Source organism: Halichondria panicea, chromosome 16, assembly GCF_963675165.1.
Source record: "Halichondria panicea chromosome 16, odHalPani1.1, whole genome shotgun sequence".
In the NCBI taxonomy this organism is placed as follows: Eukaryota; Metazoa; Porifera; class Demospongiae; order Suberitida; family Halichondriidae; genus Halichondria; species Halichondria panicea.
This window is the reverse complement of record NC_087392.1, coordinates 1,683,112-1,698,575: the sequence shown is the minus strand read 5'-3', so window position 1 is coordinate 1,698,575 and position 15,464 is coordinate 1,683,112. Positions and strand designations below refer to the sequence as shown.

At 43.3% G+C, this 15,464-nt stretch overlaps 6 protein-coding genes across 8 annotated transcripts; 3 read left to right on the top strand and 3 right to left on the bottom strand.

Annotated features, from left to right (window-relative positions):
• Positions 1-30: 30 nt before the first annotated feature.
• LOC135350698 (mitochondrial pyruvate carrier 2-like) lies at positions 31-1,453 on the bottom strand. Its single transcript, XM_064549563.1, has 4 exons — positions 1,332-1,453; positions 1,230-1,270; positions 305-501; positions 31-172 (listed from the first exon to the last, which is right to left on the bottom strand). The coding sequence occupies exons 1-4, from the start codon at positions 1,360-1,362 to the stop codon at positions 124-126; spliced, it is 318 nt and encodes a 105-aa protein (XP_064405633.1). The 5' UTR covers positions 1,363-1,453; the 3' UTR covers positions 31-123.
• A 4-nt stretch (positions 1,454-1,457) lies between these two features.
• Positions 1,458-3,137, top strand: LOC135350687 (protein TFG-like). 2 transcript variants are annotated; one of them, XM_064549550.1, is made up of 5 exons: positions 1,458-1,772; positions 1,884-1,967; positions 2,030-2,260; positions 2,377-2,463; positions 2,602-3,137. In XM_064549550.1, the coding sequence occupies exons 1-5, from the start codon at positions 1,553-1,555 to the stop codon at positions 3,030-3,032; spliced, it is 1,053 nt and encodes a 350-aa protein (XP_064405620.1). In that variant the 5' UTR covers positions 1,458-1,552; the 3' UTR covers positions 3,033-3,137. The 2 variants fall into 2 exon arrangements, with proteins under 2 accessions (XP_064405620.1, XP_064405621.1); XM_064549551.1 differs by lacking the exon at positions 2,377-2,463.
• Positions 3,118-4,792, bottom strand: LOC135350686 (glycoprotein endo-alpha-1,2-mannosidase-like). 2 transcript variants are annotated; one of them, XM_064549548.1, is made up of 2 exons: positions 4,702-4,792; positions 3,118-4,646 (listed from the first exon to the last, which is right to left on the bottom strand). In XM_064549548.1, the coding sequence occupies exon 2, from the start codon at positions 4,625-4,627 to the stop codon at positions 3,206-3,208; it is 1,422 nt and encodes a 473-aa protein (XP_064405618.1). In that variant the 5' UTR covers positions 4,628-4,646; positions 4,702-4,792; the 3' UTR covers positions 3,118-3,205. The 2 variants fall into 2 exon arrangements, with proteins under 2 accessions (XP_064405618.1, XP_064405617.1); XM_064549547.1 differs by having other exon boundaries at positions 4,706-4,789.
• Positions 4,793-4,804: 12 nt separating this feature from the next.
• LOC135350692 (spermatogenesis-associated protein 4-like) lies at positions 4,805-6,085 on the top strand. Its single transcript, XM_064549556.1, has 7 exons — positions 4,805-4,965; positions 5,034-5,163; positions 5,225-5,343; positions 5,404-5,500; positions 5,644-5,712; positions 5,775-5,835; positions 5,883-6,085. The coding sequence occupies exons 1-7, from the start codon at positions 4,889-4,891 to the stop codon at positions 6,014-6,016; spliced, it is 687 nt and encodes a 228-aa protein (XP_064405626.1). The 5' UTR covers positions 4,805-4,888; the 3' UTR covers positions 6,017-6,085.
• Positions 6,026-13,432, bottom strand: LOC135350666 (protein still life, isoform SIF type 1-like). The gene is made up of 39 exons (XM_064549527.1): positions 13,198-13,432; positions 13,041-13,140; positions 12,913-12,991; positions 12,803-12,859; positions 12,682-12,746; positions 12,498-12,625; positions 11,310-12,438; positions 11,121-11,254; positions 10,973-11,061; positions 10,829-10,915; positions 10,673-10,770; positions 10,567-10,615; positions 10,451-10,509; positions 10,340-10,375; positions 10,193-10,273; positions 10,029-10,130; positions 9,896-9,979; positions 9,780-9,833; positions 9,685-9,720; positions 9,530-9,567; positions 9,379-9,475; positions 9,053-9,223; positions 8,882-8,986; positions 8,744-8,825; positions 8,344-8,694; positions 8,213-8,280; positions 8,013-8,150; positions 7,891-7,959; positions 7,775-7,843; positions 7,670-7,717; positions 7,518-7,620; positions 7,352-7,452; positions 7,204-7,285; positions 7,033-7,145; positions 6,849-6,972; positions 6,702-6,763; positions 6,552-6,648; positions 6,413-6,491; positions 6,026-6,350 (listed from the first exon to the last, which is right to left on the bottom strand). The coding sequence occupies exons 1-39, from the start codon at positions 13,329-13,331 to the stop codon at positions 6,161-6,163; spliced, it is 4,788 nt and encodes a 1,595-aa protein (XP_064405597.1). The 5' UTR covers positions 13,332-13,432; the 3' UTR covers positions 6,026-6,160.
• Positions 13,433-13,454: 22 nt separating this feature from the next.
• On the top strand, positions 13,455-15,414 carry LOC135350693 (ras-related protein Rab-13-like). The gene is made up of 7 exons (XM_064549557.1): positions 13,455-13,584; positions 13,654-13,710; positions 14,419-14,515; positions 14,588-14,681; positions 14,740-14,900; positions 14,955-15,033; positions 15,120-15,414. The coding sequence occupies exons 2-7, from the start codon at positions 13,692-13,694 to the stop codon at positions 15,333-15,335; spliced, it is 666 nt and encodes a 221-aa protein (XP_064405627.1). The 5' UTR covers positions 13,455-13,584; positions 13,654-13,691; the 3' UTR covers positions 15,336-15,414.
• Positions 15,415-15,464: the final 50 nt, after the last annotated feature.

The following is a 15,464-nucleotide window of genomic DNA, read 5'->3' as shown; positions in this document are numbered from 1 at the left end:
CTGGTCTGCAGCAATCTGCTTGTACCAGTACCACTAAAAAAAACATCTTTTTGTTGCATTTTACAGACACTCTATAGTATATAAATGTGCGGGTATACATGTGCATGTGGACTGTAGTCTTGTCTAGCTAGATTTTGGTTCGCTCTCAGTCTTTGCTTGCTCCTTCTTGTGGCTGCAGGGAGAAGAGGAAAATCATAATTATCTGCAAAGCTCTATTACTGACATTCAGGGAAAAGGAATATTTGCTCGAAATTTGAATTTAGCGTAAATGTGTGTGTGTATGTGTGGAGGGAAGACAATTTACTTCCAAATTCTGTAGAGTTGATAGAACCCAGTCATGGCCACAAAGATGTTGACACCAAAAAGGTTGTAGTTGACTGGGGTGATGACCAGAGAGTAGCGAGACCAAATGGCCCCAGTTGCGGCCAGAGCAGAGGACTGGGAGACACTCAGCTTATCTGCAGGCCTCTGCATGTCAGCCAGACCAGCTACTACAAGACCCTGCATGGGGGAATGTAACAAATTAAAAACTATAATAATGAAAGCACCACTGGTGCTGATGCCTCGGTGGAGGTGTCAAAGCTACATAACATAAAGCTACAGCTATATAGCTATTACACTGTCACACATCATGATGTTATAAAATTTTGCTGCATGCAGAACAGAGAAACTCAACCAGTGGGAATGATTGTTGTTAAAAACGATCGATGCCAAAAGTCCAAGTCTGAATGGCTGCTAGTAGCAGCAGAGCCTTGCAGCTCTCTTCTCACTGTTGCAGCTACCAATAGCTAGTGTTCTAGTGCAGAGCTAACTACTAAGTAGAGTAGTAACACTCCATGGACAAGTTTCGCTACGCACTTTTCTGCAATGGCATTCCAAGTAAGCAAAAAACTAGGCATAACTCAAGAACGAAGCATTATTTTGCAAATCCACGACCAAGAAAACATGACTAGAAGCCTATAGAAACTCTTACTTGCACTTCATTGATCCTTAAGCAGCTGTAGCAGTCTACACACACACACCCGCACACACAAACACACACGCACACACAAACACACTACCGTATACCTCGGTTGCGCATGCGCACGAGGCATAATTATAATAATAAAAATAATAACAATTACCAAGAATTACGACCATCTTTAGTATATCAGGTAGTGTATCTAGGATCACTGACAACCAATTTTAACTGTCATAGTCTAGTGTATAATAATAAACAATTCACTCACCCACTTGAAAGCCGGTGCCCAGAAAAATATGGTTTTGGGACCTGCATAGAAATTTCAGCAAGTGACAAAGGTTTCACAGTGGTCAGTGAGCTAGCAACATACCTGCTGGGTGATTGAGAAAACGAGTAGCCATGATATGATGTAGAGCTAGAGCTAGAGAAAGTTTTACGTTTGTTTGTTTATGTTGCTCTGGGGTCAAAGAGAAAGGTCAATAGTAGGAGTGTCCAAGTTTGTCTTGTGACTTCCTGTTCTAGTTCTCACTGTAAAAGCTGTCAAGTCATCATCATCGACATCAACCCTCTTGTATGTGCTTTTGAAGAGTCATGAGCTCCAGTAGAGGACAGAAAGACGGTACTTTCTCTTTTCTACCAATGGATCTGAGTGGAAAGTTGATGATCAAGGCACGTCTGGGTGATGATTTCAGAAGAGTGCCCATTCACAACGAAGACATCACTTATGACGAGCTTCTTCTCATGCTACAACGAGTGTACAAAGGCAAACTGAACAACACGGACGAGGTCACACTCAAGTATTGTGATGAAGGTAAAACGAGCTTTCACAATGATCTGTAGTATCTAGCGTCTATGACAATAGCGCTATTGTTTTGTTGGCCGATTGTGATATGACTATAATGTTCCTTGTTTTCTCTCATAGAGGGTGACTATATAACAATCTCTGACTCCTCTGACCTGAACTTGGCCAAGCAAATCTGTCGTCAGCTCAAAATAAAGATATATGGTGAGTTCATCTTTCCTTTCCCATGGTGTCCATTGCATCACTATCTCTCTCCCTCCCTTCAGTGCATGGTAAAGTGCCTCTGCCTACACTGGATGCCTCAGAGGTTCAGGAGGTCAGGACAGAGCTGGTGACCATACGAAACAAGGTCAACACCCTCCTTAATGCTCTGGACGGAGCCTCTAGTAAATCAGGAGGCACGACCAACGCTATCCCAGTATCGAGCACTCCCAAGGCTCCTGATACCATCAAGCAGAGTGCACCCAGTTCCAACATGTCATCTGTTGCTAGGACAGGTGTGTGGTCCATCATAGATACTCTGTTCTTAGTATTATACTTGTAACACACCCTAGCTAACATATGGTTGGTGCTGTGTGAATGTGATGATGTAGGTGTTTGTGTTTTGTTGTAGATGACAGCAATCCTAAGACAGCTCCCACTGGTAGCCTGGGAATTTTTGACCCACTAAAGCCAACATCATCACAACCTGCTGCTCCAGGTATGTGACTAAGTGTGTAGGCCCCTAGTAAGATATTACACCTCAGCTATTATTCAAATACCTTGTAAGTGCATATAACATCAGCTCAGTTAGAGCCAATGCCTGTGCCTATTATTATATGTGTATAATTCTCTACAGCTACTTCACAACAGAGTTCCACATCCCAGTTCTTTGCTCAGGGGAGCTCCACCGATTTTCTGACATCTCAACCCCCCAATCAGCAGTCTCGCTATCCGCCGCAGATGGGTCCAGGGCAAGTGACACAGCAACAGACGGGGCAAGTCAACCCAAGTTTCTACGGTGACCAACAGCAACAACAACAACAGCAACAGCAACCGGGATACAGCACTGGCCAACAAGCCTACCCTCCTACACAAAGTGGCTACCCACAGTCCGCCCCCGCTCCCACACCACCCACACCGTCCTCACAGATGCACACTCCCACGCAATACCCTCCCAATCCGGCCACTGCAACCCCTCAACCACAAGCTGGCTACTACTATCAAAACCAGCCACCGAGGCCTTCATCAGCACAGCAGTATGCTTACAGGCAGCAGGGTTATCAGTAAAGAAACTGAACTGAACTAGAACTGTGTACCGACTATAGTACGGTGCTATGTGTGCGCTGTTTATGAATCTTATTGTGTGTGTGTATTCAGTTGTTCAATATGCTGTCTGATACAATGTATAAAGATACGTGCACACACAAATGTGTTATAAAGAATTTTAAAGAATGAAACATTTAGCACACCAACTTTTTAGAACCCTCTCTTGTGAGTTGCAAATAAAAATCCGGTCCATTGGGAGTGTAGTCAATATAAGTGTAGTTGCCATAGAGCTTGGGTATAGCTGGTTCGATTTGTGTACCTTCATGCCACTCATTAAAAGATGTCAGTGAAACAATCTTTGAGCTGCTTTGTGGGGTATGAGCTCTTAGTGTAGCTGCATCAAACATCTTTCTGTAGTAGGAGCCATTTTGCCGAGATTTGCTGTTTCTTTTGTTCCATGGACGAACACGTTCATCATTATACCCAGGCCCGAAACTTGGAATGAATATCAGTTTTCTTTGACGGGCGAATTTCTCCAAACCTTCCCAGTTTTTGATGGTAGACCCGTAACTGAACCTATCTGAAGCAAAGTATGTGTAAAATCCATCGAATCCCCCTTGCAGGATATCTTGCTTGTGTCTTTCCTCCACCAACAGTCCTAAAACGATTGAGTCTATTTCTCTCCCACGAATTGTGTCAGATCCACTAGCCGTGAATATTTTGTTCCACTCTTTAGCGGGGCTCAAGTAAGAGTCATACACATAGATTAAGGGGAGAGCCCGGTCATTAGCGCGTCTTGATAGCTTGTAGAAGGCAGGGTGATTGACGTATTGCTTGTGAATGTATTCTAGGTCATTTCGCACGCTGAGAGGAGTTCTGTTCTTGTATGGTTCAATGTGTACGGTGACTTTTATTGAATACTTGAGAGCAATGTCCAATAATTGTGACATCAACTCATCAGGGGGTCCTCCTTCATCATCTGATATTCCCTTGGGGTACCATGACACTGAAACCACACCCACTTCGGCCTGCCGCAATTGGTACATGTGTGTCTTCATGGTGAGTGGATCTTTCGAGCTGTAGGGACCTAGTTTTGGATAGAAGCTAGCTCCAATGTCATTGGGTGGTTCGTGACGCCCTTTAGGGTAGCGTTTGCTAACGTCTTCCTTCCAGTGAGGAAGGTATCGGTGGTTCCAATGCATGTAGCCTCCATCAGTATCTTCGTTCCTATACCACATGTAATAAAATGTATGGAGACAATAGTTAGGAGGGCTCAGGCCTGATAAATCAAGGGATGTGTCATCCTCCTTAGATAAATCAAGGGATGTGTCATCCTCCTTAGAGTTGTCCAGGGTATCACTTGGCAGATTAGTAGTGTCACTTGCTTGAGGGGTGGTTGCATTGTCGATGCCGAGGTGTATGCTCCCTCGCCTGAAGTTAAACTGGACAATCTCATTGTTGGAAACTTGTGGGGACTTCCCCTCACCCGGGGAGTCAAACAGTATGTCGATGCTGTTGTCCAGACCAGTGCTCCTCCAGTAATGGTAGATGAGCGCGACCAGACTCAAGTAAACCAAACAGAGTAAGAGCAACACACGCACTTGAAGTACCCTCATTGCATAGATCTATACGTACCTGTGTGTGTAGGAAAGGTATGATTATCTCTTATTTATTGCCTACAATTACTTACTTACATGCTAGGACCTCCGGTCAGCTTCATGTCTCAGCAAAATTTTGTCCATTTTGCAAGAGCTGAGCCACTCCCACCTGTACCTCCTAGGTGAAAGATCGTCGTTAGAACAAGCTCTGAAACAGCTATTGAGGCTTGGCTTGAGGCATCTCCATGGAAACAGTACAGTTTCTCTGAAGCTCAAGGAATGAGTGGGTTACCAAGAGAAGTGATTAAATGGCTGCAAAGCTTGGATCTCACTCATCCCATCAGAAATGTGAGGAGGTGAGGTGTAGATTTAACATTGCTGCTAACTCTAACTCAAGCTATATACCCTCTGTCATATGCTGCAGAGATTTTTCCAATGGCTACCTGCTAGCTGAGATAGTGGGTTGGTATTATCCTCAGGACATTCAAATGCACTCCTTCTCCAACGGTACCTCAATTCAGACAAAACTTGGAAACTGGCAGCAACTCGAGAGGGTGAGGTCATTCATACTTCACTTTCTAGTACTGTACATAAAGGGTCGCTGTTTTGTCACAGTTTTTCATCAAAGAACAGCTTGATATAGCTAAGGATGTGATTGAAGGAACGATACACTGTAAGCCTGGTGCAGCTTTCTCACTCCTGGAGAGAATGTACACCCTCCTCACGCACAAAGTGTAAGTGCGCATGTGTGGATAGCATTCTAAACAGAAAGGATTCTGTTTCTCCTCCCATAGGTTACACTACCTGCCAGCCAAGGGTTGCCCCACTGACTTCAGTGACAGCTCCTACCAGTCACAGCTACCTCTTCATGCTAGGTCCACAACTGCTCAGGTAACAGATTGTGAATGTTAACGTGTCTTTCTGTAGTTATTTAGAAGCTCTGTACAAGATACACTAAAATTAAAGCATAAAATCCACCATTATTATCTGTCTTGTGTGTACATTGTGCTGACTACCCTGACCTACTTATACAGTCCATCAAGAACAACCTAGCTAATACAGAGCTCACCACAAAACCAGACAGAACCCTCAGTACACAAAAGGTGTGTGCTCTCAATACATGTGTACATCTGACATCATCATAACGACTGTTGTTTCTGTGCAGGCTCAAGCAATCATGGAAGCACATGTGAAACAGCGGAAACAAGACAGAGAAAATCACCCAGGTAAGCATTGATGATCTGACTGGTGGAGTTATTGCTATTGGTTACAGAGCATTTTGGCATACGAACATCCACAAATGGAAAGAAAACTCTGCCCAAAGCCAATGCCAGGGATGTAGACAAACAGGACGAAACCATCAAGGAGATTGAAGTAGAACAGAGACTAAAACCAACTATGTCTTAATTATTAATCTCTCGTATGTATAGTAAAATTATTGTATGGTACAAATGTATTCATAACTTAAACTCTTGATGTTTGACATATATTATAATTATACTTAATAGTTAAAACAGATGAACAGTCATGATTTACAAATTAAAGGAACAGTCATTGAGAGAGTGGTGAGAGAGATCTATTTCGTCGAGCTGGCAGCTGTGTGAGAGAGGGGGAGTGGTGTGGGGATGTGAGGGTGGGGGTGGAGTGTCCTGAACTACACGCAGAGCTCCCGTACATCCTCCTCTGGTCTGTAGTCACATAGTCTATCCATCGAATGAACGCCAACTTGTCCTCAGAATCACTGAGTGAAAAAGTGTGGTCCATTTAAACTAGTACACTGTTACAGTAAAATTAATGACGTACACATTCCGAAATAGATAGTTGTTTCCCACCATAGCACCAGACCTTGGCCGATATTGTATCTGCCACATATTGGAGACTCCTGTAGTGTTGTACAACACACGTATATAGTACAGTCATGCAGAGTATTAACTAACAGTACCATCTGAGTTTGGAAGGTCATGCAATTTGCAGTAGACAGACGGCAACAAAGCTTTGTATCTGATGTCATCGTCCAATACAGTGATTTCCCTCAATCCCTAAAGAAAATACGATGTCACAAATACCATCTTGAAACCGTAGAATATCTCACCCTGCTTTCTTTACGTTTTTGTCTCTTCTCAATGCACATGAGTATGATTACAGACTTAAACACTGTATGTGTGGAGGTGTATGTTTGTGTGGGCGTACATTCATAAAAGTACGCAACTTTATGTATTGAAAATACTACCACACTCACCAAAACAATTGACTACAGGACCTTGACCTTTCCTGAGCCCTCGTGAGAGGTTCTCCACCGACGGATTCAACCACTTGGCTTCCCCATAATATTTCAACTCAGATATGTTGATGTTTAATTGAACCTACACACCAAGAACACAATAGTCCGTCTAGTACTACAATGTACTGCCAGTCTTACTTACCTCAGTGATTTGAGATGACTTCAACATAGACTCAAACACTAGTTGATAAGCCTCACATACTCTCTGCATCTCATTGATGTGGTTCGCCACAGTGGACATCATTTGAATAGCCTCTGCACAATTGTTACAGCACATTATATACCACAAGGTGCACGTAATTTTAGTGATTACTTTTAATTGATTTCCTCTCTTCCTTCTCCTTGTCAATACTGTCCTGAATGGCTCCCATGAAGAGAGGGTATCTTGAGATACGCTGTAAATTAGAGCAGTTTTAAACTAGTGACCATTCATCCCATACGCTATCAATTACTTAAATTACCACAATCGGCTTTGACAGCAGTGTGCTCAGGCTGAGTGATGTGTCTTGTTGAGGGTTGCGAGCCTCTAGGAACGTTTGCAGCTGCTGGTCCTCTACTCGAGCTGCAACCAATATATTAATACCACAGTACTAGCATGGACAGGGAGGAGTGTGATTAATCATTTACCAGTGAGTTCCTGAGCCTTTTGATGACTAGCACAGAAAGTACAGTACTCTCGAAAATGACTTTGATGGTCAAGAAATGTTTTGGCAATTCCTTCTACCATTTGCTAGAGTGAAAACGAAGATTAGACAATGAATAAAATGCATCGTACTAACCTTGAGAGTTGAAGGTTGCATATCCTTTTCCACTAAGGACACCGACTCCTGTACAGCAATAGCATTGACCACACACATACACACATATACACAGAAGTTGCATACATTTAGCAAAGTGAAGAACTCCTTTTGGACCTCCACGAGCTGAATGATATCGCCACACAGGATCTCCACCTAAGCAAACAATAGTATCACGATCAAGCCATGACTTGTTGACCTACATCCTCCTTAGAAAGAATGGTCTCCCCTTGAAGTGGGTGAAGGTAGCGCTCCAGTAGTACATTGAGATACTGAGGATTGAGATCAGCATTGAAGCAAGCAAGGTAGACTAGTAGACTCTTACTCTAATATACTCAGCTTCGGTTTCTAGCAAGTCCGATGCACTCTTCTTCAGCTTATCATCTTTTGTCCACGGAGAGCTGTCTTCAGAAGTATCCTGCATCTTCCAGACACGCAACAACTTTGACATATCCTTGGAGTGCTATGAACCCAACAAATGGATAGCCATTATACCAACTTGTAATGAACGGGTGGGTATCTTACCTTCATCAGCTGTTCCAGATTCTCCCCAGAGACACCGTGCGTGGATCCAGAGGAGAGGCCATTGTCAGCTGTGAAGAGGAGGTACATTGTACAATAAACAGGTTGTTAAACTTAAGGTATGCTTTTCTCACAATCGGGATTGGGTACAGTTAGTAGTTTCAGCATATCTACAGAGAGTTCTGGATGGCCTGATGTGGGCGGGGCAGGGCATATCAGACTGTCCATCATCTGTGCCGCTGTGTTACTGGACAGAGGTGGATCAATGAAGCATGTCCGTACAGTTAGAGAGAGGGTGGTGGCCGAATGGAGCAAGTTTTCCAGTTGACTCCAGCCCAGTTCAGTGATACTAGTGTCATTAACGAGCATTATTTCATCTCCAATGTTCAATCGCTCCCTCTGAGCGACTGTTTTATCTTGTACTGCTGTCACAGTAACAGAACCCAAGCTCTCATCTTCACCCCAGTAGGGAGTGAGGTTCATACCTGCATGTTAAAACAGTGTGAACAATCAATGAGAGAATATGGTAGTCACCAAATGCAGGAGCATCAATGTTGTCCTTTGTTAAGGTCACTGTGTGTACCAATTTCTGGCATACATCTATACTTGTGTACATCTGCAGAGGTGGACATGGTTAAGGTAGAGATTGAGGTGTTTACAAGGTGATCTCACCAAGTCAACAAGAAACTCCTCTTTGTCCGGAATGATTCCATATACGCCATCACTTGTTGAGAGCTTTAGCCTCACATAGTGGTCAGCACAATTCAAATGATGCTTCTGAGAAAGTAGCGCCATTATACTTACATACTCTATGGTGCAGTGTACTGCTGAGTAAGCACATACCTCAGAGATGACCTTGAGCATGTCATTGACAGTCATGTCATTGCGTACTATGAGTTGAGTGCGCCTCCCAGAGGGTACGCCCACACTGACAATGTTTAGACCTGTATCCGACTCCCCCAGAGAACCCTCTGTTTCCAGGTGGCCATGAAGATCCTCCACATCAGTCGTGTCCTAGGAAAGAGACATTGATGATGCCTATTACAGCATACGATATGCACAATTCTACTTGTCAAGACTCCAAATTTGTTGAGCAGGATTATCAACAAAAGGCAAAGGAATTGTCAAGGTAAACAGGATTTTCAGCTGAGTGTACACAAACTCACTACCTGGTCACATGAGTCATAGTTGCTAGTGAGGAGAGAGATTGCTGATACTTTGGGCTTTATCATTGGCAGCGGATCAGATATCCCCAATGCTCTCAGACTATGAGTGAAAAGAGTATGATTATTCATGCAATGCACTGTTGACATGACAGACCTTTTCCCTGTAACTTGACCTTTGGGAGTTGATGGCTTCTGCAAGATAATACACACCGTAGTGCATTTACACAAACGTACATGTACATGTACACACGCATGTCTCCATAGTTATGTGTATTGACATGACTGTGCAAGCAGTAACAATAAACTTACAACTCTTTTCCATGAGTTCCTTCGAGAGAGTGGAGGCTGCAAGAATAACTCAACATGAACTACACGTGTATTAGCTACAGTCATCCTGTACTCACACTTGAATGAGCTGGAGTACTCAACGATGAAGCCAGTCCATGACGAGCATTGACCTGAGTGTATTCAAACAACAAATTTTAGAATCAAATGTAAACATGGCAATGGCCACATGCACCTGTGCAGTGAGAGCGGACACAGAGAACATTCCCACTCTCCCCAGAGCCAGCTTAGTCTGCTTGGAGACGGAGCTGAGAAGAGTCTATCGTTTGCAGGTGGATTATATTATGCTCATAATAAAATCAATATACCTGAGGGTTTGGGAGCTCTGCCCCCTCCAGGGAGGCTGTATAGCAACGCAGTCGATAGAGCTCCACACTGAACTTCTCAATGTTCTCAGAGCATATCTGCACCTGTAGTGAATATATCAGGAACTCAACAACAATTAAAGTGTTATATTAAAATATGATAGTACCTGGTCTGTTCCCATGGTTTTAGCAGTGTGGTCAGAGGCTGTGCTGAGATTGAGCTCAGTCATGTTCCTTAATTGCTTCTCCTGTTGTGCATGAGAGAAAGAAACATTTCACCACACCGACGAATACACCTCTTGGCATAACTATACCTTCTCAATAGACTTGTCGAGTTTTTCCTTCTTTTTCTACAGGATTGTGCACAGAGATAGCAAAGTATGCACTTAACAGCTATTATAGTAAAGTTTTTGTGGATTAGGTACCTTAAGGACCTTGATTGATTCCTCTCTGCCTACTTGCTTAGTGATTGCAGCAGCAGAAGCTACAAAATGAGAGCATAACACAGAGGGGTATTATTTAGCAATGGCGACCTACGTACCACAGTGAATGGTAGTTATCCAATCATCTACTTCAGATTGAACAAGTGCCTGTCAAATAAAGAGTAAAAACACAATGGGCCAAAAGCTGCTACATTTATGACATACCTGTAGATAGTACGCATTTCCATTAGCAGTGGTGATACAGAATATGTTTTCTCTCTTCACATGATCATGTACAGGGTGGACAAGACACAGCTCAAGATCTGCAGAAAATACCGCCATTGACATATTGTAGAGTACGTTTTCTTTTTGACAACTCACCAAGTTTGTAGTCAATGTGAGCATCCTCTCTAAGTGAGGACTCATCATCACACTGATGCAGTAGTAGGTGCAATCCTTTCAGAGTTGCTGTACGGAAAAAGAAGGTAATTGCTGGGAAAAATTCAACACCTTCAATATACTCACCCCAGTACTTCTTCCACTTTCTCTTTGTCTTTGCTGTGTTCCCCACTTTACGGTTCTTGCTAACTAGTACTGGCTTCAATTCCAGCCACCTAAAGTGCATTCAACACATTCTTTAGTCAGCTGATCAATCGCGTTTCTATACACTTACCCTGTCTTTCTAATGGTGGGTTCAGCTGTGACCCCGCTACCAGGGCCTGAGGCTGCAGCAGTTGCACCTTGCCCATCCATCTCTCCAGCCTTGGTACTGAGACTACTAGTATCCTCATCCTGGCCAATCGAGATCTAAGAAAGAACAAAAAGTAGCGATACACATGAGATTTAAGCAAATGCAACATACCTGGCTGCTACTCTGTTTCTCTTCACTAAAAGTTGTTGCTGTAGTCGAGCTGTCTTTACGATAGGAAAGTTCTTGATTCTGATCTGCTATTTCATTATTCTCTGACAAACCACTGACAGTAAATTCTTGTGGAGGTTCAATGTTTCGAAGGAACGAAGGGGTGAGTTTCAGAATGGATTTTCTCCGTTCAACTACCTCATCAAATCCAACCTCCGTCGTGTCAGGGGGTGGTAAGAGAGCTAGTATCTGATCATCTTCTAGCTCAGCAACTGTTGGACTATTTTGTGGCGAGGTCTCGGAAACACTAGCCGCACTTGTATTCCTTTTCTCATCATAAATTGTGGTCATTTTAGACAGTAAGATACTGAGGTCTAAGTGTGATTGTTCTTGTGCTGCTACGAGTTTACTATTCCGTGGTGACATCATCTTGCCAGGGGGTAAGGTCTCGGGTAGTGGTGGTGGTTCATCGTCGGCCAAGCTGATTGTTGATAGACGGTTGATCATTGCTGATGCTCTTTTTTTGTCTGCCTCAGTACGAGCGTTTGCCTTACTCTCCTCCAGTGCAGCTAGTAGCATGCTGTATCGAGGGGACAGTAGTGGACCAGGAGGTGGACTAATGGGTAAAAATGGTGCCTCAGGAAGAACATTTTCTTCTTCAAACGAGGTTGACATTTCTGACAAGGTGTCAACTATCTTGCTGAGTAGTGGATCACAGGACTGCTGGTTGAGAGTATCAAATGTTGTCTCAATCACATCTAGTCCAGCTTCTTCAAAGCTATGTCGTGTGTAATCAAAACTCCTCCTGTTGAATGCTTTGGCAGATCGTGAGTGTTCTCTATACCTAATGTCTGGTTCGTGAATCCTAGCAGTTTCTTGTTCACTCAATAAACTCAGTGGTCTGCTAGTGCCCTCACTCTCTTCTTCAATGTCCGGGAGGGTAAAGTCATTGGTGATCATTTTGAGTGAGGATGAGAGCTCAAAAAGGCTGTGTTCTTCATCGCTTAGACTCCGTTGGGACGTTGGACTCATGGAAGGAGACAGTGCCTCTACATCATACGGGGAAGGGGGGCTATTCGAGGTCGGAGTGGTCAGGTCAAGAACTCTATGAACTCCTTCTTCTTTGTCAATTCTGTAGCGGAAAATGTGAAGATTTTAAATTTAAATTTAAATTAAGTAGCCATTACTAACCTTGATTGTAAGATGACCTCATCCAGTTGAGTTTCGCTGCTTAAGGGTGGCTCTGGAATTGGCAGTGACAGGGAAAGGGTTGACAGTGCATGCCTCAGTCTCTCAGAGGTGGGGGTCAATGTGGGGGGCTGTGTGGGGGGTAGGGAGTGAGGAGGGGAAATAAGGGATGGGGTGCATTTCTTACTGAGCATCCTTCAAGAAATTTCATGGCGTCTGTTTCAGTCATAAAGTTGAGACCCCAGCCACCCTCTGCAAAGAAAATACCTCAAACCTATACGGAAATTAAATAGGAAAGCTACACCTACCAATTTCAGTATCTCTCCACTGTATGAAGCATGCTGAGGTTTTTCTGACTCTAGTGCCTGTGTTGAAATCAATATGACTGTAGCGACATGTGCTGGTTGGCAGCACCTACCTGGTATGTGGATGTGAGTGCTGAATGATGTTCCATCCACTCCAGTGGCCGACACTCGGTACGAGTACACTGTCCCTTGCTACAGCAAAGGAAACATTAGCTATGGTTTCTCAAATACAATGACTCACTTTGAAGCAAAACAGAGACACTGGAACCAAGCCGTGGAATAGAGACTGCCATCTCAATGGGCCATCATCTGAGCTCAGGATATTTACATCAGCTAGCAACCTATGAGGGACACACTTTGCAATGCTTTGCTAGCTCTACCAGTGTTGAGTAGCTCACTTTGTGATTAGACGACCTTCCTCTGGGTCCTGAGAGACTGCCTTCAACACGACCTCTCTCTCTACAGGCTTGGAGGAACTGCTGTTCAAGTCTCTGCTGGTGGTTCGTGGGGCTTTACCCACACAGCTCCCCATCTCAGCCACACAAGTCTACTAGTACTACAGCAGCAGCACAAACTAACTCTGTCAAGTACATAAATTATGTTGGACACATTGACATTGAGATCCGCCCACTTTTTGGTGCAATCATTGCATAATCAAAATTACTATGATGTAAGCTTATCAGGTCAGTTAGAAGGTCATTCTCAGTCAAGCCCATCCAAACCAAAACAAAAAGCCCCTGAGTTTTTCGTTGAACGAGACAGCTAGCAAGTATTCTAAGTACAAGGTATGTTAATACTGCTTAACTTTTAGTTGGAATATTTGCTTTAAGTCTCAGAGCTACTCTTCCATGCAGGCCATAATACACCTAACAGTAAGAGAGTATCCAGTGACATGGCTCACAGCAGAGCAGGTGAGCTACTAAGCTCCATTAAATATGTACTGAGTACTGTATCTAATCATGCTATAATGATGATGAGTTATACCTGGCTAGCTACAGGAGGTTGTTGAATTTAACGTAATTAGTAACCCAAAAGCAATCTCTGTATGTGTGTACTGTAGTTGTTCAGAATGAGGTGGCCTGATTATTTCATCTCTTGCTGTACAACACACGTAATGTGACACACTAAATGATTCATTGGTGTGTACATATGTACCCATTCAGATATAGCTGTAGGTAGTTTGTAACCCTTATGAACGGTATTATAATCGTGACGACTAGTTCACAATTAGTACAGCGTCAGCAATTGCTCTCTGTATGTAACACAATAATTCATTGTATTAGCACGAAGACGTGTGTTAGCAATAGCGGCTTGCTATACACCTTGTAAGGCTCTGTTGGATATTAGTATTGTGCCCTGTTTAGTGTGAGTGGCATGTATAGTAGTCCGTGTGATAGTCAGCCTTGGGTCATGCAGCCATGGCTACAATAGATATACTGGGTGAAGTCGCTTGTATTATTGAGAGAATCGATACCCTATTGTTTCTTGTTATGGTTTTCTAGATGTTTTTCACCAGTTTTAGTCTTGTACATACTTAATTATAGCTGTACGTGTTATCACACCATTTGGGAAGATTTTGAGTCTTGAAAACACACACACACACACACACACACACGCAGTGTTGCTTGAGAATAGTGCTTCGGTCGTCTACGATCACATCTTCAAGATCATTCTCATTGGAGACAATGGAGTGGGCAAGTCAAGCTTTGTCAGACGGTATGTGCATCTGTTGTAGTCATGGTGTTACTGTGTGCACATACTGACTGTCTAACGTGTTTAATTTTGCAGATTTTGTGAGAATAATTTCGTGGCTGAAATGGAGACTACGATAGGGGTTGACTTTTATCTGAGTGAGATCAACTTAGATGGAAAGAAGATTAAGGTAGGTAACTGCAATGTACTATCAGAGACTTGATTGTATCAAGTTTCTGTACTTTCAGGTGAAGATTTGGGATACAGCTGGCTCAGAGAAGTACATGTCGATATCTGCGGTCTACTATAGGAAGGCTGACGGAGTTATTTTCTTGTTTGATGTCACAAAGCCTCGATCTTTCACCGATGTGGAGACGATATGGATGAATGCAGTGGACGCACCAGACAGGTGAGTCATGTAATGTACCTACCCTTGTCTGACTATCATGTGATCCTCATACAGTGGTTGCCCTGAGGCAGTGAAGCTGTTAGTGGGTAATAAGTGTGACCTACCGGCAGAGGTGGATCTGTCACATGCAGCCGTGAGTGAATACATTAGGCTATTCACAGATTATGGGTAGAATCATACAGTAGACTTGATAATTATTTATTCTCTGTCTGTCTGCAGAGATACGCTGAGCTGCATGATATGGACTTCATTGAGAGCAGTGCCAAGAGCAACATGAACGTTAAAGAAGCATTCCTCAAACTAGCTAAGGATATCTGTGAACTGAAGGCCCAACAAGCTCCACCCACTTTCCCCATGTACGATACCAACCAGAGCCTATCTCTCACTAGAGACACTCAGCCCATATCTAAAGAAGTGCCAGGCTGTCGTTGCTAACTAGTCATAATTATGTGTGTGCTGTTTTTGTACAGATGTACGAATCATGTCATTTCTGCACTAATGTATTTGTTGCATATGCTATTAAATTATCACAAGCACAAATTATATTTTATAGAAAGAGTGTTC